A 17310-nucleotide genomic window follows, 5' to 3' on the forward strand; every position below is an offset into this window, starting at 1 on the left:
CATGTAACCCGGCTTTAGGAGATTTAGTCATACATATTGTTCTTGCATGGAAAGGAATATGTACATACATAATGCTGTATGTAAATCGCATCTCATAATACCACACCACGTGAAATACATCACGTTAGTGCTTAAATAAGTTAACCGAGTGGTTGGTGGAATATTTTATGCCGGCAGCACGTATCTCAATAATATTTTAGGTAACAGTTGCGATTTGCTTGTTAACTGTTGCAGTCTGCAGATCTTGGTCTTGTCAATCGGTTTCGGAAAGTTGGAAGTTGTAATTTAAAACAAAGTTTTTACACGTCTTAGGAAATAAAAACCAGGATGAGTTCGGCAGGGACTATCGACACGAATTGTATGACGTTGACGAGGTTTGTCCTAGCTGAGCAGCGCCGAGCCCCAGATGCGACTGGGGACATGACCCTCCTCCTCACGGTAAATTACTTTATTAAGAGAGGGCAGAACAGAAATCGTCCGAATCAAATATTTTTTTGTCGTATTTCAGACCATCCAGGCCGCCGTCAAAGCAATCTCATCCGCTGTCCGGAAAGCTGGACTGGCTAAATTGTAAGGACAACTTAATTCTAACCAGTTATTATTTAAATACACGACGATTTTTATTATTTATTAATCCTGAGTCTTTATGACCGCGTATGACGATACATATTTTCCAACTTGCTCTCATTGAGGGGCGTCAGTGATGCTATGATTTGTTAGTACGCATAGCGTAGAAATTTTCCAAATAGTATGATCCTTCCTTTATCTTATTCAGATCACGTACGCTATTTAGCCTGATTGGCTATTGGTTAGCCCAGTTTTACATGAAATGCCATAATTATGTAATACTTTGATGTGTTATCTGTTACCCTTAGCCCCATCATTAATCCATCATTTATCATACGTCACGATTGCATTTTACATACAGCAACGATGTTACTAAAAAATAAATGTAGTTTTCATATTGTTGACAAGCATTGGAAATTATTAAATAAATTGTTTCATGATATATCTAAGGTACGGCATTGCTGGACAAACAAATGTTCAAGGAGAAGAAGTAAAAAAGTTGGACGTACTTGCAAATGACTTGTTTATCAATCTCATGAGATCTTCCTACACAACATGTTTGCTGGTTTCGGAAGAAAACGAGAATGTCATCGAGGTAATGGAATTTGTCTCACGATCTTATTATTATGACATCGAATGAATATATGTAAGTTTACATGCTTTTACAGGTTGAAACTGAGAAGCAAGGAAAGTATATTATTTGTTTTGATCCATTGGATGGATCTTCCAACATTGACTGCCTTGTCTCCATTGGATCTATTTTTGGAATTTATAAGTTAGCTAGATAAAGACTAAAGTATTTCAGAATCACTAATGATCGCTTATCATTACTATTCTGTCTCGTTTAAATTATTCAGGAGACTTTCCAAGAGCAATCCCACTGTAGAGGACGCTTTGCAACCTGGAAAAAGTCTTGTTGCAGCTGGATATGCATTGTATGGATCAGCAACAGCTTTGGTCTTGTCCACCGGTCAGGGCGTCAATGGGTTTATGTTAGACCCTGTATGCACGGTCTACAGATTTATTACTATTGAGTGTTGCAGCCAAAAAAAATTTTTTTTCATTTTTCAGGCGATTGGGGAATTTATTTTGACGGACCCCAAAATGACTGTACCATCTCGGGGAAAGATTTACAGCATCAATGAAGGATATGCCGGCACTTGGGATGATGCTGTGAAAGAATATGTTGAATCGAAAAAGAACCCGAAGGTAAATAATCATAGTTAGAGTGTCCAATGGGACATTGAAATTTTGTATCGTCTTACACGACATTCAATATGGATTGCTTTTTTCATATAGACTGGGAAGCCCTACGGTGCTAGGTAAATATGAAAATTTACATTACAGAATTATGAAATTATATTTGTATAAAGAGACAAAGGTTCATCAAAATTATTCCAACCGTTCACTTAGATATATTGGATCGATGGTGGCAGATGTACATCGAACTCTAAAATATGGGGGGATCTTCATGTACCCAGCAACAAAGGATGCTCCAAGTGGAAAGGTACAATTACAACATCACAATTAACGAAAATATCAGAACTAAGCTATCAGGATTTTCTAAATGTTCTACGACTTTGCAAATATTTCCGTTTATTAACACTAACTATTTTGGTTTATTTTTAGTTACGATTGTTATATGAATGCAACCCTATGGGCTATATTATGGAACAAGCTGGCGGAATTGCAAGTAACGGGAGCATCTCGATCCTTGACATCGAACCCAAAAACATCCATGAACGTTCCCCAATTTTCCTTGGCTCTAAAGATGATGTCAACGATGTTTTGGCAGTCATCGCTAAATACAAAAAAGCCTAACATATTTATGGGTGTAAGGTGTAACAAAACATACTGAACAAGGAAATCGGAAACAATATAAAGTGATAATTCAAATTAATACATTTGTGGCATTTTTAATTTGGTTTGTTTATTTCAAATAAAGTCCATTCATTCCAACATACATATACATGAGAATTTAAGAACCGTCCAGCTCTGTTATTATCTTTAAATTTCGCCAATTTACATACGCCAATTTAAATAGTTGTGATACATGTATCTCTAAAATGTCCATATTCATTAACCAATTAAGTATTTGAAAATTATCTAAAAAATTTTGTCTTCAGTAAACCTGTATTAAACATGCATCAATCAGCACATATATGTGTGAAGATTTAAAACAGCTCTAAGCTTTCAAGGCTTGAAACTGTTGGAAGATTTCCAATATATTCCTGTCCAAGTCCTGCGTAAAAAGCAGTGTCTCCAATGTCGAGCTGTATTGAGCTACTTGGTCAGCATGCTATAATTCATACAAAATGCAAAGTAAAATCCAACCATCCAATAATGGGACACACTTTTATGCACACGATAGTTCAAAACGTCACCTGGGAAAACACTTGTTGTAATCTCCCAATTGTCCATCGAAACCTATACAATAAAGCAGGTTATTTATTCGTCCGAATAGAAAACTATAACTTAGGTCACTAATGTTTTAAATTCTGGAAACTTACTCTAAACTAAACATAACAAACTTCATAACTTAAATTAAGAGAGATTATTAATTTACTTACCATGGAGTGTTGAACGCTTTTCCATCAGTGTCGCATCGTGTAATGTGCTCGGATAAAATCATGATGAAACGCTGGAAAACGATGAGAAACAAATTCTTTTGGTCTGCTTGTGCAGCTTCCAACATTTCTTCCATTTTATCAACTTGCTCTTCTGTGGGAATATCTTTATTTTCCTTCCCTTTATGCGTGTTCTCCTCCTCAGCTTCACTGTCACTTGAATTCATCTCGGCTTTACGAAGTTTGTCTCGCGCATCAGTCAACTCTGTGCTCAACTTTCCAACGTGCTTGTTCATCTTTCGTATGGTCATATGCAAAATTTCCCACAGGTAAATTCTGGGATACAACATATTAAAAACTGAGTTATTGTCCTCAAATATTCTCTGATATTCTCTACTGTATTGAAACGTTCATTCATACTTACCTAGTAAATTGACCAGTCATTTCTTTCATGAAAACCCAATTTGCAACGGAAGCGCATTCAATAATGTGATATTTCAAAAGCAATTCAACGACAATAGCCATCATTTGTGTGTCATTTTTCCAAACGTCATGAGCAGCCTTCAAAACACAGAGCTGGGCATCTTCATTGGGCACTAATTCCTAAATTATATAGAAATATTGGAAACGTACAAGTGTTACAAAGCAATTATATAATTTAATGGGAAGATATACAAGTATATACATATTAAATAGACATGCCTTGAATATAAGTTGATATTTCGCAATAGCAGTTTGACAATGACTGATGCTTTTTGATCCAAGCATGAAAACCGTTTGAGAAAATATGTCAATAGCGATTGGATTGTGGGTTGCTTCATCGTCATCCAGTGGGTTTGGGACTATAAATGTACAGAAATTTATTAAGCACATGTTTGCATTTCAAGTCTTCGTGAGTTTCACCTTTGAAAATATTGAAAACCAACCTTCTCGCATAATCACTGAAATTTCATCAAGTGCTGCTTTTCCTCGGAAAGCAGCTTGAAGTTGCTTGGACTGTGTCCATCCAACAATATTCTTCTCCTCTGCAAGAACAAGTTCAAATAAATGTTTCTAGTTCAGCAAACCCAATATAACAGTATCTACAACTAATGTTAATTTTTAGTGATGCGTAAACAATATTTCATAATTTTACATAGATGTTCACATATACATTATTAAGATGTATTAGACTCCGCGTCATTTCTTGTTGCACAATGCGCAATAAAAAAAGAAGGTCAATGGGCAGACGAAATGTGGTTTAATTTTCGGTAAGCCCTTATATTGCACATTATTGTTTCTGTTTTCTAACGTTGAAATACATAAATCTTGGTGATCGGTCACAGGTTCCATTCAACGGATTATCACATGCATACAAGGTGACCAAATTGCATCAAATTTTTAAATTTGATTCAAAATTAAATTGATTTCAAGAATATATATGGTTTTTGGCTTCATTCCATTGGCGGTTGCGATGTCTAATGCTTGTTTCTTACGTGTATATGCATACATTTGTACAAGACTTAAGTGCATCTACGCCTCACGCAGCGTTCCTCACCCACACTGCATTCATGAGCACATGACACAATAAAATTTATTGCGAGAGATGTGCATGAGACTCATGGGAGTAGAAAAGTGTATCTAATTTAAAGCAGAACTGATCTGAGATTAGCAAACACGAGACATTAACATTAACCTAAAGTACCTAATGAAATCGAAAAGTAATGGAAGTTACAACAATAAGGATTATAATAATGTTTTCATTGATTATTCCAATAAACATTAACATTCCCATTGCTTTCCCTCGTCGTCGTCGTCGTGAGCAATGGTTGTCCAATTTTCTATTCAGTAAAGTCATTCATGCAAAATGAAAGTAATTACAGCCTTCAACTAATCTAATTTGTCAGTCGTCAGTCACTACTATTTCCTGTGTACAACGACTAAACTAATTTCTAGACTATAATTAAAGTTTCAAAAATCGGTTAAAGCCGTGTTTCAGGGTATCTTCAAATTTAATTTAGATAACATTTCAATCAAAAAAGTAAAACAGGAATGACAATCGAAAGTGAAATGTCACTGTACGAATGCATATCTAGGAAACCGGTATGCATAAACTTTATCCTCAACAATGGAGACCAGGAAACTTTTACATTAAACAAATTACACACCCAGTAAGGAACCCAAACATATTTAAAGTAGCAATTATGAAAGAATGTTAACAGATTCAGTGAGCGTTAACTGTTAAACTAAATTACCCCAACTAAATTGTCGGCTTACTTTATGCTAAACAAAAAAAAATGAAATTGAAATACAGAATCCCTGAACGGTTATTTATTGGTATTTAACTATGTCAAGTAAAGACTTGCACATAATCATATTTACAGCCATGCATTTCTTAAAAAAATTATAATTTTCTGGTTAATCTGATATAATCGAAATGACGCCAAATTCTATAAACATGTAAAAATTCAGAATTATAATACAGAAAGCTTCTACATAGCTTTGTCTGTTAAAGGTGACTAATCCTAAGCTTGCGTAGCACCCAAATGAGACTCGGATGAGCAACAAAAACAATAAGACTTTTGCAAGCCTCGACAATATAGGCAGGCACACTTAACCAGTGCGCCAGTAATAATCATGTTAACCAACTCGTCTCGTCAATCTGACATCCATGACACATGTGCACTATCTAATAAGTAGTTGGCTAGAATTAGAGCCATTTTGTGACATTATTTTGTGATGTTGTCTACCAGTTACGTTACGTACATAGGCCAAGCTACGTTTTAAAGAGATAATATTTTGAGACTATGACATTTCTCATAATTAACATCTTACAGCAATAATAAAATTTATTCTATACTAATCACACCCCAAATGCCAACTAAACATATATATTATATAATATGCTTGGTTTGATAGAACCTGAGAATTGGGGGTCTGGGGCCTAAAATATGGAATTACGTGCCTACACATATGGAACTCATGTCATGAGAGTTACTACATAGTCGAGCTGAAAGTAATTTCCGTTTGGACATTTTCTTTGTCGTAGATCAGAATTTGGTCAACATAAAGCACACCACGATTGCCCTCAAGAGACATACATTAAATTGTTTACGCCCATTGTGCTTGTGAAAAAGAAATCTCAACGGAAGTAGACAAATCAGTCTTGTGATTTTGTCTGATTTAAATGCAAATCTTGATCAAAGTGCGAGTGCCTTGCTGGACGCAGAATGAATAACAATCCTGACGGATAGTTATTTGTGTAAAAAAAATTTAAACGATAACTGGATAAATAAAATTTCAAGTAGTGACTTTAGATAAAGCATGATGATTGTGAGATTGTCGACAAGTAGTGTCTAAAAAGCTAAACATGAAGTCTCCATTAATGGTAAGCGCTTATAAAATAACAGAAATTTTGTGCTTTTAACATTGTTCTCGTACTGAAAACTTACTGAATCTTTTCACTTAGATATTGTTGATGGTCGTGAGTGTGGTGAAATGTAAACTTGACTTTTCCCAATTTTATCTCCCACCTTGTTGTCTTACATTCTCAAAAACGCCACCGCCCCCACTGGAAAGCTTTCCCAGCTATGCATCTAGAACAGCAATTGGAGGCAATTCTAAACGTGAAGTGTCTAGAGAAGGAAGTAATTTTGAGCCTGTGGCTAAAAATGTGGCGATAAATAACTCAACCAGATCATTTTATACATTAATTATTCCAATCAAGGGTGAAGTAACTTCTACAGATCGAATTTTCGAAAGTATTAATGAAAAATATCAAGGGAATCATCATCAACAAAAACGCTACACAACCTCAAGCCCAAGATTAGTAGTTCCAGAAAGTCAGAATGATGATATCAATTTCGGTGCTGCCCAGTCACATTTGGCTGAATCTAAATTCTTGCAAAACTTTTTAAATTCAGAATTAGAAAAAAATGCTGACATGAGAAAAGGAACGATTGGAATAAAATCCTACCGAGTTTCAAGGAGTCCAACAAATGTGGAAACTGACAGTAATTCATACATGGAACATGGAACAGTGGAGCCTCAAATTCAATCGAGAATAGTTAACAAGTTTATTAATTGGGAATCTAAAAGGGTTCCAGGGAACAATTCAGAAAACATTACAAGTCAGAAGCATCAGCTATTCCCAGTCGCAACAGGTTTACAAAATGCTGCAACAGAGCACACAAATCATCAAGTTGTAAAACGGATCCCATCATCATGGGTGAAATACCTTAAACGTGCCTTATACCAAAGTATCACTGATGGACAAGGGATTATTGACGGGAAAAATTCAGTGTATACTCGACATGACGAGCCAGCAAAGTTAATAAAGTTTAAAATAAGATTCCCTGAGACTTGGAAGTCAATAAAATCTGCTCATTTGCAATATGTGGACAAAATGGCTCAGGTCTCCACGACTCCATACGGCACGATCTACCTTCCATCCGAAGAGGGTCCCATTGTATCTGGAATCCTCGTCAATTCCCCACATGGACATTTGCATTTGCGAGTAGCATCCGAACTCTATTTTCCAAGTCAAGAACACAGTCCATATAATGTAGAAAACTGTGGATGCTATTTGTTTAGTCCTGGTGAAATTTTGGTAGCGTATTGGGCAGTAAGTAGAGTTTTTAAAGAGAATGGACAACCTGCCCTCCAATACCTAGTTTATCCTCTACCTCACAGCGTCCCCACACCACCAAAAGTTTTCCCATTTTCTGCTAATGAAATGTTCCATCCTTCGTCAATCGACCCTTTCACAAGCTTTTATGAAAATGCTCAGAATTCACAAAATCATGTTGAACTTCAACAACAAAACGACCAAATGCAGTTGCACATCCAGCAACAACACCAACTAAATTATAATTCCAACAAACCTCATCGTGGGCATCCGCACACGATAATAACACGGAACTCTAAACCAGACCCGGCCTTCGTAAATCATCAAAATTATTTTCATCTTAATCAACTTGAAGGAATTCTTCCTAGTCCACAGCCACACTATGCACACAGAGGACCTGTGGGGGTTGGAGAAGGGTTAAATCTTGGCGTCATTTTGCAAAACGGGCAACCTTACCCTGATCCTGGCTTACTCGAGCAGTACAACAACGCTCTACAAATAAATGCTTTCATCGACCCGAACGTTGGATATCACTCAATTCCTTACAGCGATTTAAACATTCATATGCCAATTAAGTACGATCTTCCATCGCAAGTGGCACCAGAACAACCATTATCTTTATTATCTCCTCCTCCTTCTGAGCCTGATATTCATGGCAGCCAGGAATTAGGTAATGGGCCCCCCATTTCTGTCAACCCCACAAATTTGCCTGCAGTTGTACCTGAACAACAGGAGGAGGTACAACTTCCAAAGCCGCCAACTTTCCCAAAGTCTATTCAAGACATAATTTCCCCTCACAACATACAACAACAGCATCAAAGCGAACAAATGTTACCCCCACCAGATGCGCAAATACCCCCCATGATTCAACCAATTCTACCAATTGAACAACTGCCCTTTATTGTCAACTACCCACCACGCTTTCCACCCGCATATATGGATTTCAACATACACAACAGCGGCCAAAGAATTGCAAACCATTTAACTCCAAATGAAGATCATACGAAACAACGAAAGGGAATTGGGAAACACCAAATACTGAATAATAATAAAACCAACCATAAACCAGATACAAAGAAAGTTGAACAAAATAAGGACACAAAATACGATACTCAGCGTCCCTACACGATATCAAACCTTGTTGACAACGAAAAGAAATACTATCCAATTCGTCAACCGAAGCCTTATAACAGCGGATTCAAATATAGCGACAAATACCAGCAAGAACGACAACGATGGTACTATAAACAAAAATTAGTAAACGATATTAACAATAAAGGAGGTTACATATTAGATTTTTAGTTTCAAAAAGTATACAGAATTTTTCTCATGTAATTTTGCATTGTTGAACTTTAGTTTTTAAGTTGAACATATAAAAATTGGAATAATAATAAAAAATGGGTATACGTACCTTTGTCACCTTCGTAAAACTTGTAGAGCGGGTCCGTGCTGCGTTCAGGGAAAACACGCTGAAACGGTTGCTGAAATACGACAAAAAATTAAAAAATAAAACATGGATTGGGGGGAGAGGTGCAACAAATTGGGCGAGGTTCTAAATTGGTCTAAGTAAGTTATGACTTTGGTATTAATTATGGAGTTCAGCACAACCAGTCCATATTAACCGCCCCACTTATTAATACCAAAATAAATAAACTCATACCTTTCTTGCCCGAAATAATAATTATTATTGTTACCGGAATCATTTCGATGATTCTCTCGTGATAAGACAGTCTGAAAGTTACCAATAAGAAGATTAATTTTAAATCGTAAACTTATTCAACTTTAGGAACTTTACTCCGACTAACCGAATGCACTTCTGAACAACTTCAGAAATAAATTTAGATTTTGGATGCTCTGCATCAAAATTCATGGCATACACCCAATCTGTCCAGCTCCAACGGAATTGAAAATTGCTCAAGTGGTAGGAAAACCAATTTGCGAACCGATCAATACAGATCACGTTCATGGTATCCAATCTATCAAACAGCAATTCGGTTGCTTGTGCCAAAACCTAAAAGTGTGGAGAAAATATTGTATTAAAATCTCTTTCGATTCTCTGGTCCTAATTTTGTTCAAAGTAATTTTATTTAATAACGGCGGTGGATATTAAGACGATAATTTCAGAAATAACATACCTGAGGCATCATTGCAGGCTGACTCTTGCACAACTCGATAAGAATTGATCCATAGCAAATTTCCAAATACTCTGGGGTCGGTAATCGAAACAATTCTCCAAATAAAATTTCAACCACCATGTACTCAACAGGGACTCGATGGTTTTGAGGATATTCCAATAGAGCTGCAGCACTATTTTTTATGAAGCAGTTTATCATTTTGTTGTTTCGTTAGACTTTTTAGTGTTTGCCTTATTAGACCAAAAAATTATAGTTTGCGCTCACCAATCCCGACGCTCTAAATGGTATTTTCGTAGAATATCTCTCAATTCTTCTTCAATCAAAAATCGTTCAATCGAATGTGCACCTGGAAGAACGGGTGACATTGTGCCCTACAACCAACACGTTACTCAATGGAATTGGACGGTATGATAATAAAAATTATTATATATATATATCTCTCTTACCTCTGGGCAATCAGTGTAGTCAAACATTCGAAACACCACACTTGGAATTGGATATCTAATTCCATCATGATGCGGTGGTAGCGATATTTGTTGCAAGTTGTGTTGCAAAGCTTCGCACAAAATACTGTCGAATGCCAAGTAAGGACGTGCGATATGCTTTTCCATCCAACCGTCCAATTTTAATTTCTCGACTTGAGCCCAAAGACAATCCAAGTACTGCAATTAGTATTAAAGATAAAATTATTGACATGTGTCACTTGAGCAGATTGAAAGCATATGAAGGTATAACGCACTTCTTCTTGTGGATGAGGCTCATCAGAAGACCAAACACGTAGCATTCCCATATGCGTCCTCCTCCGTTTCTTCATATAATTATCGATTGTTATCATCAAACGTTCCACCGTTTGTTCCTTTTTGTCGTACAATTCACGCCCAACACAAGGCAAGCAATATAGAATTGAATAGACCAACCAGTCTCGACGAACCTACAGAGTAATTTGTTGATTATTGGCCAGCCTTTTTGTATTTCTTTAAGAAAATCATCTTCTCATCTTCCACACAAACCTGCGGAATAGCAGAATCAATTGCACCTTCCATAAAACTGTCGTACAGTTGGAGCAATGAAGTTGCAGAAACAACATGGCAGTTGACCAAGTCGCTAATGAATCGTACAGTGTACTGGCAATTTCTCCAATTCATATTTCGAAGAAACTCTTTAAATGATTTCACCAATGTTTCCACAAACTATTAAGCAAATAAAAATAATTTTCAACGTTATTAGTTCTTGGGTATATAATAACTTGTATCATATCTCATGATCATCATAGCAGACTTACCTCACCACCAAAGTTGTAATTCTTAGCATTTAGTAATCCGGCCAATGTCGAGTAAATTGAGTACTTTTCCGGAAGAGTCGTTACAACTTCAACCAGAGTTGCCAAAATTTTGGGCTTTTGTGTTGCCAGCTCATTTTCCAACATTTTGGCTGCCTCTTCAATACTTGTTTCAACTGAAGCTGACTGCAAAATATGTGTAACGTAACGGATTAAATCTGCAAAAAGGCAATTTCCTCTAATTATCTGTACCTTTTTGTCTCCAGCATTGCAAATCAGCGACTTGATTGGGTCCTCTTCTTTTTTCTCATTGTAGGATGATGTCCTTCGACGTTTAAAGTTTCGATCTCCCCCTTTGAAAGTAAACAGTATTATTATGTTTTGTGCACTGAATTATGAATTAAGATGGTGTAAATCAATTAAACCAAATTATTAGTTGCCAAAATTTAATAAGATCACTTGAAGTGAATCTTATTAAAGTCCTCTCACCTTCGACCTCCTCAAAACGACGGCGACGATTCATATTCTTATATATTGCAGGTGGGAGGCAGGGCTTATCCAAATTTATGGAGCTGGGAATTAATTAGCAGACAATGAACAATTTTTGCCGTGATGGGTGGTTGGCCGGCGGAGGATGGATGGGACGAAGCACAAAAGAGGAGCGAAACGCTCTAAACGTTTAACGCTCTATGGTCTACGTTCTCCAAGCCACTTTCTCATCTTGCCTTGTCTCACGTTGCCTCACTGCAACTCAATTCATTCAACTTATCTCAACTTCCTCTCAATCAAACAGTCATAAATTTTTCTGTAGTATTTTGGATGGATTACATAATCCAAGACAAATAAAGGAAATAAGCCTTTGGGTAGCTGGCACCCTTAGTTGAATTAAATTCTAGGAAAAACATGTCCATTTTCATGTACATTTTATTTTTTTGGGTTTTGATTTAGACATGTAGTTAGTTATTTGGTGGTTTAACTAGTCGGTACGTGCAGGTGATTATCAATTGTCAGAGTAAAGTTCAGGTAGAGAATTGAGTAGCTTAGGTGGGAACTCGAGTGTGTAGAACGCTCTAATTGTTCACACATTGTATCAATTTTATTTTTTCTCATAATGTCATAATTAATACTCATTTATTAGATGTTATTTGAATTGAGAATTGCTGTTTCTTAATGAAGCAACATGTTGTTTCCTCAATAAAACTTCTAGTTTTATATTTTTCTTGGTATAAATCATATAATTTCACAATTCGTTTATGTAACGGAAACCATATTTTCATTTTCATCCCCGTTTACGAGGAAATCCTATTTTATGTGCATCATGCAAATTGAAAAGTATGAAGACTCAAAAGGTATTAGATTTGAGATCATGCTTTAAATTATTAAAGAACAAGTTTCAAAACTAATTTTGAACAGCAATATGCTAAATTCGACGTTTTATATCTTCTAAGATGACTCTACTCAACTTGTCATAATGAGTTATAAATAGTATACGTTCAATCAAATTGATCCATTCAAGAGGGAAATGAGAAATGAAGTTATAATTTTTTTCCAATATTGGTTATTCTCGATCTTCATCGCTTTTTTAGTAGTATTTTTATTTGGTTCTTAATAAACTCTTAAATCTGCCTGTTGGTTCACCCTGTAATTCAAAACCCATTCATTGAAATTGATGTCTTATCTGTTAGTATTTATCCAGTAAAATCAACTACACAGTGTGCGTGGTCTAACTACATAAGTATTCATCGTCTTCTAACCATGTCTTATTTATTATCATAATATAGATATATGGATTTATGAGATATTTGGGTTCTAGCTCTAATAGTTGTGCACAAGGGTTATAAAAGGTGAGGATTAAAGTAAAATGCCATCAAATATTTACAAATAGATTGCGATGACATATTTGAAGGACCAAAACTAAATAGACTGAGAAAAAGTGGCCTATAATGTAATACATATGGTCATAATTACAATAAATATATTTTGAAAGTTGGCTTCTCATTTTTCATCCGTTTGGGTATACATACTGTTCGCCCACATTTAAAAAATTAACCATATTTTGACGCTGAAAATAGCTTACGTAGCTTGACACTATTATTGTTACCGAAATACAGTTTTTAAAGTTATGTTATGGAGTATTTTCATACATATTTCAAAAAAACAACACCAAAAATTATCATTGTTCTAAAAATAATCATTCGGGGATTGACCCACATAATCCCCTCGCTAACTGATTTGATCCATCTTCGAGCTTGTATATAAATTATATAATCATACTTTTTTCACACATGCATATATTTAATCATTAAAAGCCTACAGTTCAGCCTTAATTTAGCCCGATTTAGCCTTTCATTTAGGCAGAGTCTACAGGCGACTAAATCGTTGTCTGGATTGACCGGACTCTAATTGAGATACGCATATTTTAACACTAAGTAAGTTGTAAGTTGGTTCAAATCGGTTCTGTGGTTAGTCCGCTAGCGTTTCGCAGACGGACAGACACACTACATGCCGGATCCATAAGATTGTCTAAAAACGTGTAAAATTACAAATCCATCATATAACTCGTTTATCAGCATGGACGCCAAGATCTAACGACTGCATAGGCTCTCACTCATGCTAAAAATACATCAAAATCTACTTATTTATTTTCTTAAAATCTACTAAACAAATTAACACATTTCCGACGCGTTGTGCAAGTATATTTTCTTAATTATCTTTCACTCCTCATTGCTAGCTGTTGCACATATCTAGATTGTCCGTGTACATATATAATATATGTGCGTCTAATTAATTATAAACATTTTTATGATAGAAATTTCGATATGATTTTCGATACCCCGTGACAATTTTCATACCCTCAAAATATTTTAAATGTTTACATAAAAATACTTCAGGCAGCATTAGTTTTACGACTGCACTCCAAATTAATTCAAATTTAGCTTAAAAACCTGTATGAAATACTCCAGCCAGGAGTAAGTTTTGTAAATTATTCATGGAAAATTTCTAGTTCGTATGCCGCTACATACATATGCAAAACTATTGCCCGTCATCGAAGTCAGAGTGACCAGAAAATAGAAGTAATGCGCTCCTATTAACTTGTGCTCTATCATTCTGGCCGTATTGAAAGAATTCCACTTCAGGGTGAGTCTTAATCGCTTTGTTGGGACGATATTTTACAAATTGTGACAGTCCTCAAAACTTGTTGTTCTTGAAAATAATCACTAGTGAGCGAGCAGGTTGATTTGCATTAATTTTATTTGCAGGCATATTGGTATTTGCGGTGTATCGCTGCCATCCAACTTGACTTGTCGTACGACGAAGAATTCTGCATTTTATTCAGTACAGCAACGCCGCAGCAATGTTTTCTATTTTTACAACAACTGCATAAATAAATATGTTCGTATACACAATTCGGCACTCTCGAGTCAAGTCTAGATTGAATGATTTAGCTTGAATTATATTTTTTGTATATAAAATGAAAATCACTATTCGAGATAGTTTTGCATTTGTCGTTTACATCCATAAAGCTTGAGGAAATACCATTTACATTTGACGTCCCAAGGATAAATTCTTTTTAGTTAATGTTAGTTTTGTGAAGTTGATTCTTGTTTAGTCACTAAAGCCCATTGTCAACATTGTTCTCCTAAATGTAAATGAACAGATCGCCCTAAAATTTATTTTTAGAGACGTAGTTTAGTTATTTAATACTTATTTAATATTTATATTTTTCATATGACATACTTTTTCTTCTCACCTTATTGATTGAGCTATTTGCATTTGTATTTGTTTGGCTCATCATACCGCGTTTATCATATGCATTAAATTATTTATGTGGTAAAAGAAATTCACAACATGTATCTACCCCGCTGGTCAACCAGTCAAATTTTCCATTAAATCAACGCAATTAAAAAAATGTTGATGTTATGAAAATCTTACAATCAACTGTTTTCAACTTTGGAGCCAGTTTGCGTAAAAATTACAGATTAAAATAAAATATAGCTCTGTGTTTACTTAAAAGTAGTTGCGTTCATTAGTTCCTATTAACCCATGTTTCCATCAATTACTGAAAAGTTGAAAAAGTAGACTAACGCGATAGAGCATCAGTGCATCGACGGGGTGAGGACAAGCAAATTGGAGCACAGGACGACGTTATAACATTTGAGCGATTAGACACTGCATGCAAAGTCAAACTATCATCAATTGAATTTGAACTCTCGGTCAACTCAAGTCTTGTAACTTCTGCACGAACAGATGCGACGACAAAGATGATTTTAATTCAAAACTAGGGTACATCGCATCTACACGTACATATACAACTCAGTTTTGCGCTGAACTAGATAATTTATATCAATCGAAAGTCAAAATAAATACTTAATATGCTTATTTAGTTTGAATGGTACGATATATGTGGTTGGTTGCCTAATCTCTTCCAGGATTCATTTCCTACTTTGCAGTTCCAGACGCTTTTATTGTCCGTCAGGTCATCATTTGATAGAAGTTGCTGGTTTGACAACTGGAACAGCAATGTACTTACTACTTGCTAGATACTCATTTTTTTACTGCATTGATAACTTGTGTAATATTCATCGTCCGCTTCAAATAATGAAACTTTATTAAAACAGATTTTTACTTGCATCATATTATTATTATTATTATTGTACAATTTCTTGGGCGTGGAAAAATTTGGCAGAAAATCTCGCACTTGGTCTTTATTATAGATACATACATTTTAACCATGCTTAAAACGAGCAAATCAAACTCATGGAACAAAATTAATCAGCTTAATTAAAAACGAGTTCAACGTATCGCATTTCTAAACTATGCATGTTGGCTATAAATTTCCAACATTTAACACACGTCCATAAATGTGTGTACAAGATGTCATCATAATAAAACTTGGACAAAACACGCTGCAGCTAGACAATCATCGTGATGTCTAATTTTCATCCCAGCATTCAAATCCGATCAAGGTGCCGATGTGTTGTTCATCCTTCGGTCTAAAAAACAACTCAATCATCCAGCGAAAGCAAAAGCAACGCGAGGTATTATTATTCTATTGAATAACAAATAAACGAGGACGAGATATTTTTTAAGCCATCAACGATTCATTCATGTCGTCGTCTTATACAAAGAAGCATGTCTGTGCTATCTATCTCCCACGTGAAATATGGATTTGGATCTGAACGAGTGCGTAGAAAATTAAAATTCAACATCACTTAATCAGCCAACTTAACTTGTATGCATGTACATAGAATAATAATACTTGGTAGTAAGCATTACGTATGATAACGCTGACTCTCTCTGCATACATATGTAATAACTGCTGGCTATATGGTGTAGGAGATAACATTCATAATGTGCTGTAATTGCTCCCCAGATGATCTAAAAGCTCTCATCCACTTGTGTTAGTAATTTTGTTTCTGCTGCTGATGAATTTCCTCAGTTACTTTATATGATAAGCATTTACTTATGGAACTAACGGTCAATTTAGTATATTATCGGATATCAGTAGAGTTAGTTAATTGGTGTCATGCTACTAAAACTGCTATCCATGTAATACTAAATCAATTGTCAATTACACAATAACGTATTTAATTCATACAGCACTTTTAAGTACACGGCTTCAAAAGCGAAGGTAAACTGATACATCAGAGTACATAGGAACATGAATGTACACATTTACTTTATATGTACGCTGTTCATGTAAGAAATAATTTGAAGGTTGTTTTGTTTTTTTATTCTGATTTTTATTGTATGCAGACAACTATCAGAATGGAATATTAATTTTGTGGTAGCAAAAGAACTAAAAATGGGGTAAAACCAAAAAACTATGCGCAGATTAGATCGAATGTTCATAATTATGCTACTGTGCCAAAAACACTGCTATTCGAAAAATGAAAGCATGAGCAAATATTTATTCTAAATCATCCTGTTCATGGTTGAAAATACTTATTTTACTAACGACGGACTAGCAAAAATGAATGGTGTATATTTAGTACTGCGGTGTTACAAATCTAAATTATGGCATACATTATTAGCAAAAGTGTACCAATTCAATTCAGTTTAAAATACTTGAAGTTACTGCTCACTGCTCAGTAACTTATTTATTGATAGAATAACAAAACTAAAAAATTCTTGCACACGTACGCACATGCAAAA

At 35.3% G+C, this 17310-nt stretch overlaps 2 protein-coding genes and 1 long non-coding RNA gene across 3 annotated transcripts; 1 reads left to right on the forward strand and 2 right to left on the reverse strand.

The window, feature by feature from the left end:
* The first annotated feature begins 59 nt into the window (after nt 1-59).
* On the forward strand, nt 60-2534 carry LOC110842485 (fructose-1,6-bisphosphatase 1). The gene is made up of 10 exons (XM_022088235.2): nt 60-200; nt 313-438; nt 509-570; nt 1018-1162; nt 1236-1342; nt 1425-1569; nt 1639-1776; nt 1867-1889; nt 1981-2074; nt 2197-2534. The coding sequence occupies exons 2-10, from the start codon at nt 328-330 to the stop codon at nt 2386-2388; spliced, it is 1017 nt and encodes a 338-aa protein (XP_021943927.1). The 5' UTR covers nt 60-200; nt 313-327; the 3' UTR covers nt 2389-2534.
* Nucleotides 2476-11808, reverse strand: LOC110842483 (nuclear cap-binding protein subunit 1). The gene is made up of 17 exons (XM_022088232.2): nt 11644-11808; nt 11407-11507; nt 11158-11340; nt 10886-11065; nt 10615-10806; nt 10322-10537; nt 10140-10246; nt 9876-10047; nt 9546-9751; nt 9435-9471; nt 9152-9221; nt 4061-4159; nt 3837-3976; nt 3559-3737; nt 3138-3470; nt 2952-2994; nt 2476-2866 (listed from the first exon to the last, which is right to left on the reverse strand). The coding sequence occupies exons 1-17, from the start codon at nt 11675-11677 to the stop codon at nt 2753-2755; spliced, it is 2406 nt and encodes an 801-aa protein (XP_021943924.1). The 5' UTR covers nt 11678-11808; the 3' UTR covers nt 2476-2752.
* Nucleotides 11809-14585: 2777 nt separating this feature from the next.
* LOC118433939 lies at nt 14586-15259 on the reverse strand. The gene is made up of 2 exons (XR_004833687.1): nt 14906-15259; nt 14586-14818 (listed from the first exon to the last, which is right to left on the reverse strand). It is a non-coding gene; the product is annotated as an uncharacterized LOC118433939 (long non-coding RNA).
* Nucleotides 15260-17310: the final 2051 nt, after the last annotated feature.

This window comes from Folsomia candida, unplaced genomic scaffold, assembly GCF_002217175.1.
Source record: "Folsomia candida strain VU population unplaced genomic scaffold, ASM221717v1 Fcan01_Sc001, whole genome shotgun sequence".
Lineage (NCBI taxonomy): Eukaryota > Metazoa > Arthropoda > Collembola > Entomobryomorpha > Isotomidae > Folsomia > Folsomia candida.

What these genes read in the sequence shown, in the direction of transcription:
- LOC110842485 (XM_022088235.2), top strand. Translation starts at nt 328, where the DNA reads ATGAGTTCGGCAGGGACTATCGACACGAATTGTATGACGTTGACGAGG. An exon ending in AAAACGAGAATGTCATCGAG is followed by an intron (nt 1,163 to 1,235) that starts GTAATGGAATTT and finishes ATGCTTTTACAG; the next exon opens with GTTGAAACTGAGAAGCAAGG. An exon ending in AATCGAAAAAGAACCCGAAG is followed by an intron (nt 1,777 to 1,866) that starts GTAAATAATCAT and finishes TTTTTCATATAG; the next exon opens with ACTGGGAAGCCCTACGGTGC.
- LOC110842483 (XM_022088232.2), bottom strand. Translation starts at nt 11,677, where the DNA reads ATGAATCGTCGCCGTCGTTTTGAGGAGGTCGAAG. An exon ending in TTCAGTGATTATGCGAGAAG is followed by an intron (nt 3,977 to 4,060) that starts GTTGGTTTTCAA and finishes GTACATTTATAG; the next exon opens with TCCCAAACCCACTGGATGAC. An exon ending in ATGACTGGTCAATTTACTAG is followed by an intron (nt 3,471 to 3,558) that starts GTAAGTATGAAT and finishes GTTGTATCCCAG; the next exon opens with AATTTACCTGTGGGAAATTT.